Consider the following 17,330-nt stretch of genomic DNA (forward strand, 5'->3'; position numbering starts at 1 on the left):
AGAAATCTATATTGTTTCCAAAAGACCCTTGATTCTTATTCTCACTTTTGGTCAAATTTAACAGGAAACTTCCTGTGAGTTAGAACAATTTGGGAATGCTGAGAGGCGTATATAAATATTGATTATTTTCTATGCTGACTATCATTTGCATGATACACTGGAAAGATTTAAAACACATTTTCCTGGAACAGATTAATACAAAAATGGTATAAGAAATACCAGGTTGAGGAGATGATGCCATGACCAAAGTCATTAAGATACAGAATGCAGTTCTTTTCTCCTTGCATATTTATTTATTCTACTGGGTCATTTCAGTTAGTGGTTCATAAACTATGGCTGTTTGAGATGGATTTCCTGCTGCAGTTAGCTGGGTGACTGAAAATTCACTCTAGAACTTGCCTGTAAAAATGGGAGAAGTAATGCTGAGGTAGTTATGATGTGTTTAAGATAAGGAGGTGTCCTTTTGTCTTATCTATTCAACCTTTTAACAGAGAAATACTGGAAGATTTTAGAGAGAGAATTAAAACAGGTAGAGGCTAATAAGAAATTTGATTAGTTTGTTACAAATTCTTAACCATTTCAGTGACTGGTAAAAGATTTGACCAGCAGGTGAACAGAATAAGAAGCAAGTACAGATTCTCAGATAATACCTGCATAAAAATTATATATATATATGTATGTATATAAATATATATAATAAATATGTGTAAAATAAATAAATATATAGGCCATAACAAAATAGAAACAAAGTAGGAGCTCAAGGCTTTAATTTAGATAGATAGTAGAAATGGGATGTTCAAATGGAGATTAGGCACAGCAAGGGCAGCCATGATAAATGATCAAGAACCTAGAACAGAGAGGTCAAGAAAGAAGCAAACCTCAGACCTTTGAAGGCAGTCATGCAGATGGAAGCCACATACCACTGTTAGAGTTGCCCTTTGAGGAAAAGAGAAATTAAAAAGTAGTTTAAATAAAGTTAATAAAAGAGTTAAATGTGATAGAGGGAGGAAATTAGTGTATGTAAACCAAAGAAAAAACAGAACTAGAGAGCCCTAACAAGTAAAAGAGGTAATGTAATTTACTAGAGGGCATTTGCTATGTGCCCCATTTAAAAACAATTTGGTGGTAAAGATGGAAAGAGGCAGAGATGGCTATGAAAGGTGTATGCCTTTTAGTTTATGTGCAGTGCACTTATGTCGTTAATTACATCTTTTTTTCCTCACTTGAACAGAACGATAACTCAGCGTGGATGTACCTGTGTACATCTGTGTACAGATCTGTGTATGAGTACAATCTTAGCAAAAATGAGGGCTAAAGGAGATGCAAGCTTACGGACCCGTGAAAGTCAGGGAGAAGCAAGCCGTAAAGGAAATAGGTGGAATCCCATCTTACCAAATGCCCCCTGAAACCCGGTAATTCCTTGCCCATAAGACACAGCAGTATTTGATAGTATCATGAATGTATTTTTTGCTGTTCATATCCATAGTATGAAAGATTTGCTTGGTATTGCCATTTCTAGCTGGCACCAGAACTATAAAGAGAGGGAATTTACCATTAAGGAAAAAAAAAAGAATTCTATTGTTATTTACAGTTCAGCAACTGGTAATTTGAAGCCCTAGATAATATGGACTCAATGTGTTATATCATAATGTAATTGCTGTAATTATTATTTTCTTCACTGCACATTAGTTCTTTAAGTGTTATGCTAATAGCTGTATTCACAGTGTTTAAAAATAATGTTTCAAGAACAGGAAGGAAAGACATAAATACCTTTTCACTACTGTAATCATTGCTATAGCTGCAAACCATTCACAATTCTTCAGGTCAAGACAGTATATGTGCAGTTAAATAACAAGTTTGTTACATGTTTGCTTTCTTCATTCACCCAATACACTAACAAGTGTTAAACAACTAACAACCCCTGCCTTGTTTTCAATCCTTTATATTGTTAAATAATTTTACTATTGTTTGTGTTAGTGAGTCTACTTGTGTAACTCCACAGCAGCTTTAAATTCAGAGGTTAACAGTTCAGAAGTTTGTGGATTATTAAAAATCAGAATAATACTACACTGCAGGCAAAGGTCAGAAAATTTCAGAGTAATTGCACTTAATATGTAAGAGACAAATAAATGCAGAAGCTGTAAGATAGTTTTATCCTTGTCAAACGAGTTATAAAACACAAGAATGCATTTACTGTGGGGAGGTTTCTTACTATCATTTATGACAGATAGGTGTCGGGGATTAGAGCATGGGGATTTAGAGTCTTGTTACATCACATTTTAACTGATCTAAGCTGGTGTCTCCACAGTCCTGTCCACTCTCTCGTGCATAGCCCTGTTCCATCTGTTGAGCTGGGTCAGGCATTTATCTGACCCCACAACTGGGCAGTTTGGAGACCAGAGCTGTCTACAAGCTGATGTTAGCAGAAAGGCCTTTGCCTACTATAATACCCCTTACCAGTGTAACCGCCTCACCTGGCAGTTCAGATCAGCACCGAAGTTGTCACAGGGAAGCAGTGGCAGCATGCAGGTGTGGGACAGGCAGGAGGGTGGGAATGTGGTAATATTGCCTTCAGGTGGTTTAGACTGCCAGGAGCTGCACCCATGGGTTCCTGTCCAGCACCTGCATGTGACTCACTGTGTCACCTTAGACAAGCCAAGTAACCTCAGTCACCTTCTCAGTACTAGGAAACCTACCCACTGGGGTTTAGTAGGCTATACTAAGACAATGTGATCACCAAACAATAAGGCAGCTGTAGGTATTTTATCCACTAACGCGTTCGTCCAGTTGGCCCTAGCACTGCTGTCAACATAAGCACTTCAGTAGCAGTTTCCTTTAGTAGGTGAGAAATACCATACTACTTGCTAGAGAAACAACGCCTTTCCTTTGGGAAAAAAGTTATAGTTCATAATTTGTGATATGCTGTTGTCTCTGGTTTTGTTAATGAACTGTAAAAAAGATTGTGCAGGTCACTTAAAATTTTTAAGAGCTTAAGACAGTTAAGATATCTAAGAGGTAAGATTCTCTATGCATCCTAATGGCACCTTCCTTTACATTCATTCTGTTCACCAAACAAGGTATGGGTTCTGTGAAGAAATCTAAGGGTATATAAGCAATCAAACATTGTATTTTACAAAAGTAGCTCATTGGGCTTTATTAGCGCAGGTTTAACTTTGCAGCTCCAGTACTAATACCTAAACTGCCATCTTCTCAGTTACCTACCCACGTTGGCAGACATGCAGAATTTTGTTTTCCAGAGGCAAGAGACATCACTTAGAACAGGGTGGGGTTTTGGTGAGGCTAAGGGAAATGATCTGGCTTTCTTCTCTTTCACCCGCAACCTGGCAGAGTGTCTGCCTCTAGTGTGTCGACAGGGAAGCTAGAACCACATCAGATGCCTGGCCCATTTCTCTCTTTCTCTGGGTGAATGGGATTGCTCCAGCTCCTCAGGTGCTCTTTGATGTGTATGCATGTGTATATATATATATATTTATACATACGCATAAAATAGGCTTTACCTGATGGATTCTGAGTCTGGCAAGGAAGAATATGGGGGAAAAGGTCTATCTGGTTTCTGCTCCTTGTAGTGTCCAAGCAGGGTGGGATTTTCTCATCAGAAGCTCTTTCCCTTTCTTTCCCTTCCAGTTTTGTTCCATTGTGTGCTCTGACACAAGCTGCAGTGATATGAATTCAACCTTTAGTGGCTTTTGTATTCTACTTACTGTTCTGGCCCTTTACCAAAAATTATAGTAAGGAATGCAGGTGAGAAAACATAAACAGTGATTTTTAACATTTTGTAAGAACTGAATGGAATTTCAAGGACAGAGAAAAGCCACTTCACAAGGCTGAGGTAGTTTTCTCTGCTCAAAATCATGGGGTGCTCCAAACTGGGGAACTCTGAGAGCCTCTTAGAAACATCTCAAGAGTTCTAGTCAGTAGAGTAATAAAAATAATTCCAAGTGTCAGGCAAACGGTTGCTGTTAATACCCTTTATAATTTGTTATTTTTTGTTCATAGTATTTGACCTTATTCTTCTATCTTAAATCTTGCATTTACTAATATTTTTGTATTTTATATTTACTTCTGATAACTAATATATATAATACAAAGCTACTGTGCAAAATAAGGTTGATATGGCAAAAGAAAAAGCAAGTTTCTGTACTCTTCAGGAGTCCTTTTATCTTTTATGATATTCAGTTAATTGCTGCAATAGTCAAGTAAAAGATGCCAAATATGAAAGAATTCATTTGTAAATCATTATCAACAAAACAGAACAAATCTGACCATTCTTAGAAATAGACTTCAGAACAAGTGTTCTCATACTTAAGTTTACAAGTTTCCTTTTTCTTACTGTCAGCTATCCTGGTACCTGTCAAACTGCATCTTAAAAGCTCTGCACACACCAGCTGATTTTTGTTTTTTATGCCTTGTAAGAACCTTGAAGGCTGCCTGTACTCATTCCCCCCCCGTTTTGAAAATTATGCCACCAATCTTGGAACTTAAAGCTGTTTTGCTGAAGCCTTCCCTGTGGGATTCATTGTGATGCAGTAGTTTAAATGCTAGTGCTCCCTGTCCATCACTGGTCCCGCTCTGATAGCGTCTGCAGTAACTGAAAACTCTACAGCTTCTAGAGTTGCTTAAGTTACAAGTAACATTTGTTACTGTCAAATGATAAACACTTACTGAATATAACATATAATGTCCACCAAGTTGGGGATCCCCTGCAGTTCAGACTGGTCCTCAGCTTTCATGAATTAATTGCCAGTACAATGGGAGGGATTTCTCATTCTTCCGGTAGTTGCTGCTTCTCTGCTGGTGTGTGCTGTCCCCTCAGTAACACCGGCACAGTCACCTCTACGAGTGCATAAAGTTCACCATGGCATTTTCTAGCTTGTTTGTTTTTGATTTTGGGTTTGGTGGTTTTTTTGTTGTTTGTTTTTTTGGTTTTTTTTTTTTCATTTTCATTTGTTAGGAGGTATTTATGATGGATAGGTTCCACCAATTCGATGGCTTGTTTTGTTCTGGAGCTAGTTTAGAGATTTTATAACAATGTGCTGGTGAGTTTGTGGCACTGTATTTATTTATAATCGGAGCTCCTGCGCGCTGATCGGCGAGCATTTGAACTTATGAGGGAAGATTTGTTTAACTGAATTTCCTTAATATGATTAAAAGAACAGTGCTTGAGTAAATATTCTCAGAATTATTACGAGAGGAAAGACATTTAATTAGGTGGAATGATAATCAAATCAGTAATTCCCAGATTCTGAGGGAAAACAAGCACGGCTGCGTTCCGGGCCCCCCTCCCCTCAGGGTGGCGGCCGCGGGGCAGGGAGGGGAGCACGAACCAGTCACGGGCACCCGGGGAAGATCACAGCAGATTTAGAATCCTCATGCCTTCCCTGTTGCCTTACATTCTACGATCCGTGTTAGAAAAAGTGTTCTTTGTTTACTTTGTGTTTCCATTTTGGGGTAGAAAATGTGCAATATTGTGCTGAATTGCCTCTTCCCCGCTCAAAAAACCCAAGCCCGGGAGCAGTTTGGGCAGAACTTAATATTAAACCACTCTGTGATCCTTCTGTAGATCTTCCCAAGTGGCGGAGTTACCATCAGGACACTTTTCTTTTTGAAAACTCAGGTTCTCTGTGGGAGCGGGAAAATGACCTGGGATCACAGATCTGACGGTGCCGCGTCACCCGCACCCCCTCCCCGACACTTGCTGCCCCTCTGGCTGCGCTTTCTTCACAGCCCTCTCCTTCCCGCCCTTCGCCGAGCGGGAGGACGCGGGCAGCGCTCGGAGATTCCCCCAGAGACTCCCTGACAGCTGCCCTCACGGCTCCCTCCGGGCCGCCCGCCCCGCCCAGCTATGGGCCACGGCCTCCGGAGCCAATCACGAACCGCCTCCGCCCGGCCCCTGCGCTGCCACCTCCAATGGAGTTTGAATGATTCCGAATCAGCCAATCACGAAGGCCGAAGACCCGGCGCTGCGCCCTCATTGCTAACGAGGCGAGGTCCGCGTGGCGAGCGGCGTCGCGGAGGGACCAATCAGCGCGCTCGGGCGCCCGATTGGCTGGGCGTGCACAAACGGCCGCCGGGTGTTAGCGGCAGCTCTAAACTGCGGTTGGGACCGCGGCCCGTCCCGTCCTGTCGCGGCGACCGGCTGCGTTCCGCTGGTCGCCGCCGGCGGCGAGGGGCTGAGTGAGACTGACTGACTGACTGACTGAGACCCCGGTCGGTGTTTAACAGCGAGCGAGCGAGCGGCAGGGGGGCTCACCGGCTGTCTGTCTCTGCGGGTGTAATAGACAACCCGAGGCAGCCGCCCGCCTTCCGCGCCGTCCGGTGGTACCTTAGTGGAGCGGGTAGGCGCCGTTAGCCGGGCGCTGCCCCCGGCTTCCCCCGAGAGCGCGGTGGCCGCCGTGCGTCCCCCTGAGGGGCCGGTGTGCCCCGGGGCGCCGCTCCCGGAGGCCTGGTGGGACGCAGTGAGGCGGGACGCCCCGCAGGCTTGGCTGAGCTCGGCCCGTCCGTCGCGGCTCTCTAGTGATTCTGAGGTAAGTTGTCTCTCACAAGTGGTTTCTGAGCTGTGCAGGTGTCTCGAGCAAGTATGTCCGTGCCAGGGCCTCTGAAGGCGCAGTCATTACAACAAAAAATCAAATCGTGCGAGCCTGTCTAACTTGTACGTAAGGGCTAAGTGTCATACAGCAGTTTCTGCCAGTGGAGAGCATTCTCGGTGCCCCGAGCTCAGTGTTATTGCTTTGAAAAACTAAAGAGAGAAGCATAGCTGCCACCTAAAATGAAGCCATTGGTTTTCACAACTTTCAGGTTAAGCACGGCTGAAGTGCTATGCAGTCATAAGTGCCAATGACTTTCTGCAACATGAACATCAACACAAGATGTGGAGAGAAATTTTGTGAAATAAACCAGTCAAATGCCTTTATAAAAGTGTAAACCCTGTTATTGTTAGGTGGTTGATTAATGTGAGGTTTCAAAATCTCGCCTTAACTGGACAGAGGCGAGTCAAAATAGGACCTACTATTAAATGTTGCTGCTGGATGTTTAGATCAGGAAGCCAAGCATGGTTGTGAAATACTCTATTGTAATCACTGCTAAGCTTAAAAAATGCAATTTATTTTAAAAAGAGGCATATTTAACCTCGTTCAATGTCTAATTGTAGTTGTCTTTGTGTTTCAGGAGTAGTACTATTCATTTTACGTTAAACAAGAATCCTGTCAATATGAGCTGGGCTGTGGAGGAATGGAAAGAAGGGCTGTCCCCCAGAGTCCTTCAGAAGATTCATGAGCTGGAAAGTCAAGTTGACAAGCTTAAAAAGGAGCGTCAGCAAAGACAATTCCAGTTAGAGTCTTTGGAGGCAGCTTTGCAAAAACAGAAACAGAAGGTAACATAAATACTGTGGTCATTTTCCTAAAATGCCAGTCTCCATGCCAAACACAATTGTAAAGATTTATTACCTGGTGGTTTTTAGGAATGGGTTAGCATTTTGTTTCTTCCTGCTGGCTGACTGAAAAGGTAGCATAGAACTATAAACTGCTTATCTTCATCTTACTTCATACTCATCATATTCTCCTTCCTGCTTAGTTCTTGTTGACTGTTAATAGAATTCCTGCCTCTTCTCTGTGTTTGGCATGGTTGTCCATCTGCAGGTGTTTATGTTTAGTTTGAGGCTTTCCTATGTCTCTTAATGATTAGGAAAAGAAATAACTTTATTGTTACACCTGTTAAATCTTGATAATGACTAGACCAGTTTTATATAACAGTGGTACAGCTGACAGTCTCTTACTGTTTCACCTTGCCTGCAGATACATATCACCTTTTCCTTAGTTTATGTAACTATGATTATTTTTTTTTTCCCTTGTAGAGACGGCATTTTGGGATTTGGTTTTCTTTTTCAAGGCTGTAATTTTAAATCTCATCAGACTCTAGAAATCAACGATACTCTCGTTCAGTTCTCTGCAGTCTCGTTCAGACTTCTGCAATTCTTCAGAAGTCACCAATTTGGTTGAATTTTGTTTTGTAGTGTTTGAATGCAGCTCAGAGGCAATTTACAAAGGTTGCCATTTATTTCCTTTAGGCTGCTGCAACTTGCTAGCAAAACTTAAGCCTAGTAGTTTTCTTTGGGTTTCTTCCTGTGAATTTCCAAGTACTTATTTCAACCATCCAGAGGAAGTGCTGTGCTCCCCAAACAAAAACAAACAAACAAAAAGGGGGCTCTCAAACATATGTGCTTTAAAACTCTTGGAAACAGCAGCTAATGCTTGCTACTTTTCAGTCAAAAATAATAATGTTGCACAAAGATGTAGCCAGACTGTAGCCTGCCCCTTAGAAGCTGGAGGGAAGGAGAATGACATCTCTACTTCCAGGCTCTATTTCCAGTTTCAAAGCTGTGACTCTTGGTAATCATTGTGCATTCTTTTAGTGAGTCAAGGTATTCCGATTGCTAAAGTTGATAGGGCTGGAAAGAGAAGTGAGATGATCAGTGAGGAATGCAGACTAGTGTGGATTATTTCAGGACTGATGAATTTTTTGATGAGCTTGTGTCTAGTCAGTAAATAAAAATTACTAATATCACTCAGCTGAATTTTAGGAAATGCAGCTTCCCTGCCTTCCCCCCCCCCCCCCCCCCCCCCCCCCCCCGCCCCAGGAATACTTTAACAATGTGTGTATCTGAGCTTTTCAATGCTGTCAGAATTTTGAAATGCTAGGAATAAAATAACAGTATGTAAACTTTGTGTTATTAAAACAATAATTGCACAGAGGGGACTTGAGACATTTTTTTAAATGGTCTATATTCCAACTAGGTTGAAAATGAAAAAAATGAATCTGCAACACTAAAAAGAGAGAACCAGAGCTTGATGGAATTGTGTGATAATCTTGAGAAAGCAAAGCAGAAAATTTCATATGATCTTCAACTAAAAGAATCTCAAGTCAACATTCAGTCAGGGCAGCTGAATTCCTGCAAGAAAGATATCGAAAGGCTAGAACAAGAACTGAAAAGGTGAGGACTTGCTGTACGTCTCTAACCCATGTACAATCATTATTTTTCTCATGTTTTGCTCCTATAATGCAGCCTTTGCAGTCTTTTAGTTTCTCTTCATCTCATACTTCAGATTTTGTGACTGAAATCTTAAAATACTGACCTATTTTTACATACACGTACGTATACATGGACTTCTAAATAAACCTGTGTGCCACTTGAAGCGGTGAGCACTTATAGACCCTGTTTAATTCTGAGGGAATTCTGCATTGTTACATGAAAAAGGAGCCATCCATTCTGTGTGTGTGGGGTTTTTTTATTTTTTTAAAAATCCAAACAAAAATGTTAGCAAACTGGCAAAAGTAACCTGCAAAGATCTTAGAGTTGCAAGGGAAGTACATGGATAGTTCAGTCTGTAAGATCAAGTCTACCAATAAAATATGATCACTGAAAGGAGGAGGCGTGAACATCTATTGGAGTAGAAGAGGAAGCTACCAAAAACAATGGTGATGTGAATGAATCCAGTTGCTTTGGTAAATAGATGCCTAATTCATAACACCTCGGCTTCTAAAGAGTTACTACTGAGACAGTATGTGTGTATTGTCTGTAGATGTGGAATGCAATTCATACAGTAAAAGCATCCTCTGTAATGCAGACACATCTAAAATCCTTCATCTGAGGGTGTTACACAAATGGAACAGTTGCCCATAGTGAAGTGGATGTTGTCATCTGTTAAACTTGCTCTCATACTCAAGAACAGAGTGCCTGTAGTAAAAGTATTTCTGAGACTGTGTCAGTAAGGCCAAGTATCCTACTTATGCAGTGAACTGTTGTGCTAGTTAAGCAGAATTACTGTCACAGAGAGGGGGAAGTCTGGGATGCCAGGTTTCTTAATGTTTTGGTTTTATGTGGGTATTTTTTTTGTGTTTTTGTTTTCTTTTAATGGCCTGAAGTGTATCTGCTTCCTTTAACTTTTGGATGGTATGCCTCATACGTGTCCCAGTAGAAACAAATAAAGAGGAAGCTGTGCTGGTCTTTCTGGTTTTTCCCCTTGCCCACCCCCTTCCCCTGCCTTTGGGAAAACTAAAGATAGTTGAAGTATTTGACTGCTGTGAGAAGATTCTAAATGTCAACAAAACAATTTTTGGCGTGTAGAAACACCAGCTTTGTGTAAAGACCTGCTGAGATCTGTCAAAAAAGAACCTAGTGAGATTCAGCAGGCTTGATAGAGCCACACTCATGTTTTCTCTATCTGTTGTCAAATGTTGGGCTGGAGAGGTTGTGGGCTAACGGTATGTGTTCCCTTTATCCATTCCCAAAATTAAGCCCAGTTTACTGAATTCTCTCCTTCCCATTATATTATTTTGCATAGCTGTCCACTAGAAAAGATCATCTCTTACTATGTGTAGCTTAATCTTTGCAATTGGTATTGGTTTTGGATTTGGTTCAGTTTTGTTTTATGCTGGTATCTTATTATTTACCACTTCATAGCAACTGATAATCCCCTGGGAGAGGAGTTCTTGGTGTTGTGCTGTGAAAGGGAGGGGAAAATGGTAAGGCAAGTTGTAGGGTCACTAATGTAGTGGGCTGCGGCCTGGAACCATTGTCTTATCAACCTGTGCTCCCTGAGCAGGACAAAAGTTGGTGTATAACCTCCTAACCAGTTATCTGGTTTCATTGGATGAGCTTGTAACTCTTCATGCTTACAAAAGTCATGAGAATGGATAGTCATGCTGTGGTGTTTTGGGTAGCCATGTAAATGATACACATGAAAAATACAGTCGGGTGGAGAGTATTGCCTTCCATTTTCATGAGGTATGCATAGGTTTCTCAAAGCACACAGTATCATAACACAGAATAAAAGTAGTATGTTTCCTACCATAAAGATGCTTACTGAAGAGGTAGAGTTTTGTGTTATCATTGTTTGCAGTGATTTGGGTGTGTTTAGCTGGACCACATCTTCACGCACTGAGACCTTGAGCAGATCTAACTGATATTCATCTGCTTTGGGTTGGGTTGTTTGTATGTTAGCCTTGGCTCCTATACAATTGATTAAATATGTTGGAACTCTGAATAAAATATATTCTTCATATTTCTGTGTTATAGTATCTAAAAATTTTTAATGGGTGTATCTTGACCTGATCTTTAAACTAAGTTCTTAGACTCGTATCATTTGTGTATTTCGGGCTCTTAAAAACAGATAATTAACCTTTTAGTTTCCATTACTAATTTCTGCTGCTGCTTCTTTCCGAAACAGGTACAAATATGAGCTTGAGAGAAGTCAGCCAACACAAGTTGCAGAAGACTTATCATGTAGTGGCACTCCACAAAAAAGTTTTAATGCTCCTTTAACACCAGTTCAAATTCATAATGGTAAATTACTTTTTTTCTTCTTCGTCTAGCATAGATAGTTAATTGACAGTTTTCTTGGTAGGTGGAGGAGTGTTTTGAACGTTACACTCATACTGGTTTGCCTAGTTCCTATTATATAGCTTATTATGAGAGTGTCTGATTCACAGCATGATAATTTGATGTTTAAAAACTATTAGTGCAGATTGAACACTTACTGTAAATATTACATCTTTTCAGCACTACATTGATGGACATCAACAGTAATAGCAATATCCATCAATGGGTTGCCTGTTCCTAGTGTCAGCTCTTCCCTTCATATAGTGAAGAGCAAACTTCTAAACTTCTTCCTTCATGTACCATGGGTACTTTTAACAGAACTTCAGTCAACAGTCATGGAATAACTTAGAAAATTATTTTTTATTTGGCCTACTACTGTGCATGACAATCTGCACAATTTATGTACTGTATCCTTTTCAAAGCATCACTTCCATCTTCTAATAGATTTAAAATATTTGAATGAACTTGAAGAGTAAAAAGTAGTTTCCTTAACTGGAGAACTGTTCTGTAGTCAGACACCCTTATGCTGTCCATGCTGAAAAACTTCAATGGGTTCAATGTTATGTGTGCTGTTCACCTCTTTCTTTGCAAACAGATGTTCTGTGAGTTTGGTATCTCAATTTTACTCTGATGGGAAATCTGATACTTTCTTGCATTCTGGTTCCTTTTAATTTCTTTGTACGTATCTGAAAAGGGGTACAGGAGTTGGCAATATCAAGCAATCAACTAAGTTTGGTACTCCTGAAATGGGGATTAAATTAAAATGATTTAAATAACTGTATTTAAAACTGGTTGGTTTTTTTTCCTTTGAAAGCTAGAGTCTTAAATTCTTTAGGATCTTAAAATACCTGAAATTGGAAGGGACACATATAGGGATCATTAAGTCTAACTCCCTGCTCCTTTAGGACTCCTTTAGTCCTTTAGGACTACCTAAAACTAGATAATATGACAATGAGCATCATCCGGATGGTCCTTGAATACTGACAGGCTTGGTGTTGTGACCACTTCCCTGGGAATTCTGTTCCAGTGAAGAACCTTTTCCTAACATCCAGTCTGTACTTCCTCTGATGTGGCTTCATTCCATCTCCTCATGTCCTGTCGCTGGTCACCAGCATGAGGAGATCAGCACATCCCCTTCTGCTGCTCCCCTTGAGGAAGCTGTAGCCTGTGATGAGGTCACCCCTCAGCCTTCTCCTCCAAGCTGAACCAAGTGACCTCAGCTGCTCCTCACCAGTCTTGCCCTTCAAGCTTTTCACCATCTTGGTCTCCCTCCTCTGGGCATACCCTACCAGTTTGATGTCATTTTTGTATTGAGGTGCCCAAAACTGCACACAGAACTTGAGGTGCTGCTGTGCCAGTGCAGTGCAGAGTAGGAAAATCACTTCCCTCGGCTGTTCTCTAGAATGCTACAGTGCTTTCTATTCTTGAGTTTTCCTGAGAGAGTTGTAGAATTATATAAAAATTCAAGAAAAGAGAAGCAAGACTTTTGTTTTGGACTAATATGCTCCTCTTATGATTTCAGCGGAAGATTCCTAAATAAATTCTTTGTCCAATTACTGTTGCATTTGAAAGGAACTCAGGGGAAAAAATCCAGCCTTATTTTCTGGTTGCTTCTTAGTGATATTAAAGCTATTAGGCTGCCGGGAGAAAAATAAACAAATTATAAAAGAATAGTAGTATATGATCTATATGTACACGTATATATAATGTAACACATGTATATTTGGGGGTTTTTATTTTATATATATGCACATATTTTTTAGAGACACATTTTTTTTTTAAAAAAAATGCTTCTGGCACTGGATACTTCTAACAGTTTTGTTTTCATTCTAATGTCAAGTTCCAGATATCCCACCAGTGTACTTTGGAGGCCCTAAATGACTGAACATATTGTATATACAGTTGTTTCTTTCTCATGATCTGACGCTGCTGATAGCTGTTCATTTTTATCATTCCTGTTTTAGCAATAGGCTAGAGAAGATTACCTATGCAATAAGTTAGATTATGAACAAGTATTCATTGTATCTTTGTAGATTCTAAGTTTGAGGAACTAGAAGAAAAATACAAGAAAGAAGTACAAGAAAGAAAAAAGCTAGAATTAGAACTGAGAACGATCCAGGTTAAGGTAAATCTCTTGAGAGTTTGATGTGTGATATCTAAGAAAATAACTACTGAGTGAACTTGGAAAATGGAGTGGAAAACTAGTGATGTTCTACATCACTTAAACTGTAATTTTTTTAAAGAAGAGAATTAATCTGTGTGTTCTGCAATTCAGAAGTAATCTTGGAGAAGCCAGAAAAGCCAGCATAATTGAATAGCAAAGAAAAGAAGGACATTAAAAATGAGAACACATCCTTCAAAAACTGGAAGTCTTGTGCAAGCAAGGACAAGAGAAAACTGTCAGTGTTGCCGAGTTAAATATGATAGGATAATAAAATAGCCTTGAAAAGATTATGAAAAATAACACCCCTAGAAAATAAAAACTAGTACATTTTTCAAGCACCTAAGCAGTAGGAACTACATCAAGGAATCTCCGAGGCCAACAGATGACTAAAATATGAAAGCCTTCAAGGGAAAAAGGGCCACTGCAGAAAAGTTGAAATATTTTTTTTTTTAATTTTATTTGGTATTTACCATTTAAAGACGTTAAAAGTTTTCTATACCAGAGCCTTTACTGGGGTTCAATCTATGGCACAGCCTGAAATTAAAATCAGAAGTAGTCTTAAAATAGATTGATAAAATGAATAGTAATAAAAAGAATCACCAGATGCAGATAATATTTACCCATGAACTGATACGGTACTGCAGTATGGGAATGCTGAATGATTGTGATGTGCAACTTATTTCATTCTTCTCCTGATACTAGAAGGTGATAAGTATGATGCAATTTTTTTTGTTTAAAAAAAGCTTACAGTGCTGATTTGGGGAAATAAGTTTAATAGGGCCAACTTTTTGTCCTGGGCAAATTATTAGAAACAATACATTTATTGATGCAAAAGTAGGTATGGTATATGGAGAAAACACCAACCATTTATTTGTAAAGGGAAATCAAGCCTCAAGTATTTTTCAGAGTTTTTATATTTTTTTTAGGAATAAATCAGAGTGTGTGAGTTGTATGGCTCAGTATAATGCCAGATATCCACAAAACACTGAAAAAAATGCAACAGTTTTCAAAAGGGGGAGGAGTTTATGTGAATTTAAAGGTAAAAATTGAGGGCAGTGGCAACAAATGGTCAATTTTTACAGCTGGTGAATGATCAACAGTGAAGCCTGAAACGCATTGATAAAGAGAACTGTGCTATTCAGCATATTAACTAGTGATCTGAAAGAGTTGAATAATATGGCTGAAGGCCACACAGTATTTTGTAATACTAAATAATTGCAATAATTAAGATCGTAAGTAAAATTAAGCATAAAAACGCCCAAACAAAACAAAAACCTGAAGTAACACACCTGGGAAAATGTAATCTGAAAAAATGCATACCTGGTATGTTCAGGCTCCAAACTTAATGATGTGATTCCAGGAAACAATTCAGTAATTATTATGGCTAGTTCCCTGAAAACTTCAGTATTATGCTTAGCAATGGAAAAGAGGGTTTTATTAGGAAAAGAATTAAGACCTAGTCGGAAAATATCTTTTGCCTATATATAACCAAATAGCTCTCGCATCGTGAAAATTCCTTGCGTATTGTTCATTTAATTTCCAAACAGGTATGGTAGAAGTGAATGGTACAAAGATGAGTGAGGATCAAGGGAGGAAACAGGGAATGGTAGTTTTCCTACTTTTCATGAGGTGTAGTTATAGTACCAGCTCTGTAGGCTCAGAACAAAATTATTTTATTGCACTATACTGTGTTAAATGACAGAACAACTTGTTACAGAGTATTGTAAAAAGGCCCAAATGCAAACAGATCCAAAAGGAAAAGTACAAGTGAAATATTTCAGTAAAAATATTAATTCCCTTTCATTTCCTGGATTTAAACTTTTGTCTCAGAAACCCTGTAAATTTAGATGGTGTATAAGGGTAATGATTACTATATGCATGGTTAGGTTTTCATGCTCTTTATCTATAAAGTTACTTTACAGGATTGGACGCAGCATTCTGGACTGTAGAGTTCTGGTCTTAGCACAGCTATTCCTACATAACATTCTCTGGTTGGGCTGAGAAGTCACGCTGGATATTACCTGGTTTAGGGATTTAGTTTAAAAAGATAATTCAAATGACAGATACTTGCAAATCCAGTTAAAGCATACAATAGGGGCTTTACTGTTTGTTGCTGGTTTTTTTTTTTCACTTAAGGTGGAAAAAAAACACCCAGTATTTTGGCTCTGTTTAATTTTTCAATAGGACGAAGTTGAAATCTGGTACCCAGCACATTTTATTATTGCAATTTTTGGGTATGCTATGTGTATGAGTTTAAGTCTGTTCTGAATTCGGCTGTGTTTGTCTAGAATAAATTAATATTGGTCAGATACCAGATATGTTAGTCTAGACTTCTGTATTTCTTGCAGCTGGCTCCTGTCAGCACTTGCCTGCAAAAATGTTGAAAAACATAGAAGGTAAATGATGGGATCTGTCTTGAAAAAGACAGAAATCTGGGTATGTTATTTGTAAAGACACACAGATCAGACCGCTTTTTTGGAGATCCTGGTTTGTTTTTATAGTATCAGCTATTCTTGGATATTTGGGTTAAAGTTGTTTAATTTATATAGTATAAAAACCAACTATATGAATCAGTAGTTTGCACTGGTGGATGATGTGATGTTAGAAAAATGTGAAATGACCACAACCTATTTTCTACTTATTAATAAATTATTTTGATGTATGTTGGATATGGAGCTGTGTAAAGGTAGATCCTTTTTTTCCTTGAACACAGAAAATAAATCAGCCTCATCCTCAAAGCTCTTTGAGTCACAGGGAGATTGCTCGCCATCAGGCTTCTTCATCTGTGTTTTCATGGCAACAAGAAAAGATACCATCTAGAAATAGAGAAACACCTGGAAGGGGAATTTCTACAACATCCTCTTTTCTATGGCAAACCCCAAATTCTAATATAATATCAGAGAAGAATGAGCTTGACAACAGGTTTGCTGAGAATTGTAATGCTTCACTCGTGAACCAGCTAAGAGCACAGAACCAAGGTATCTGATAAGTTTCTTTAAAACCCAGAGGTAGTTTTCTATATGGTTTCATGAAAGCTGGTGTGTGGATAGAAGAGAGGTATTGAAATTAGTGCTTTAGTGGGGAAAAGAGAAAGATACCTGTTGTTGCCTTTGGCACTAGCCCAGTGGGCTGCTGATGCGTGTGTTTTCAATGATCAGCTAGTACACAGAGATCCATCAGCTGTGGTATCTTTTACACAAGGGTTGTGAGAGTTAGAAGGGAGGAGTTTGTATTTTTGGGGTGGGTAGCGGGCATCACACTGGAGAAGGCCATTTTCCTTTCATAATTCCATTGCTCGTGGAACAATTCTCTTAAGAGTTAAAAAACTCTTTAAGGATTTCACTATATCTCACTGTTAAGTTAAATCATATTGCTTCCTTAATTTTGTATGACTCCTAAGATTTATGGCTGAGCAGTACTTGTGTTAAAAATTCATTGATTGAACGTGGTTAATGCATAACTGAGTTGGTCCATAATGGGTGTTACTGGAAGCACAGGATGATGCAAAAATGAAGAAAGCAAGATCTGATCTTGTATTGTGCGTATGGTTATGAAGAAATACTCATTCATGATATCTGATAGTTGGAAGAGAGCAAATAATTTGGTTTGTTGTGGATTTGGTGAATATTTACTTAGGCCTACTATTTGGACCAGCTTTTCACCTAACTTTCTTGTAGGAGTGTTTTACAACTTCCTGTACTCTCCAAACTGCTTATTCTAATACCTACTTCTAAAACTTCAGTCTAGAAGGCATTTTCAGCTTGGAAGCCT

The 17,330-nt window shown here is 39.3% G+C and overlaps 1 protein-coding gene across 2 annotated transcripts in view; it reads left to right on the forward strand.

Moving 5' to 3' along the window:
- The first annotated feature begins 6,091 nt into the window (after window positions 1-6,091).
- Window positions 6,092-17,330, forward strand: part of CENPF (centromere protein F) — a 43,862-nt gene continuing 32,623 nt past the window's right edge. The window contains exons 1-6 of one of the 2 annotated variants that reach the window (XM_027809198.2): window positions 6,092-6,545; window positions 7,186-7,390; window positions 8,811-9,007; window positions 11,244-11,359; window positions 13,429-13,520; window positions 16,273-16,537. In XM_027809198.2, the coding sequence (XP_027664999.2) occupies window positions 7,229-7,390; window positions 8,811-9,007; window positions 11,244-11,359; window positions 13,429-13,520; window positions 16,273-16,537 (832 nt within the window). In that variant the 5' untranslated portion in view covers window positions 6,092-6,545; window positions 7,186-7,228. The remainder of the gene's footprint in view (window positions 6,546-7,185; window positions 7,391-8,810; window positions 9,008-11,243; window positions 11,360-13,428; window positions 13,521-16,272; window positions 16,538-17,330) is intronic. The other variant, XM_027809196.2, reaches the window with a different exon arrangement.

This window comes from Falco cherrug, chromosome 13, assembly GCF_023634085.1.
Source record: "Falco cherrug isolate bFalChe1 chromosome 13, bFalChe1.pri, whole genome shotgun sequence".
Taxonomy (NCBI): Eukaryota; Metazoa; Chordata; class Aves; order Falconiformes; family Falconidae; genus Falco; species Falco cherrug.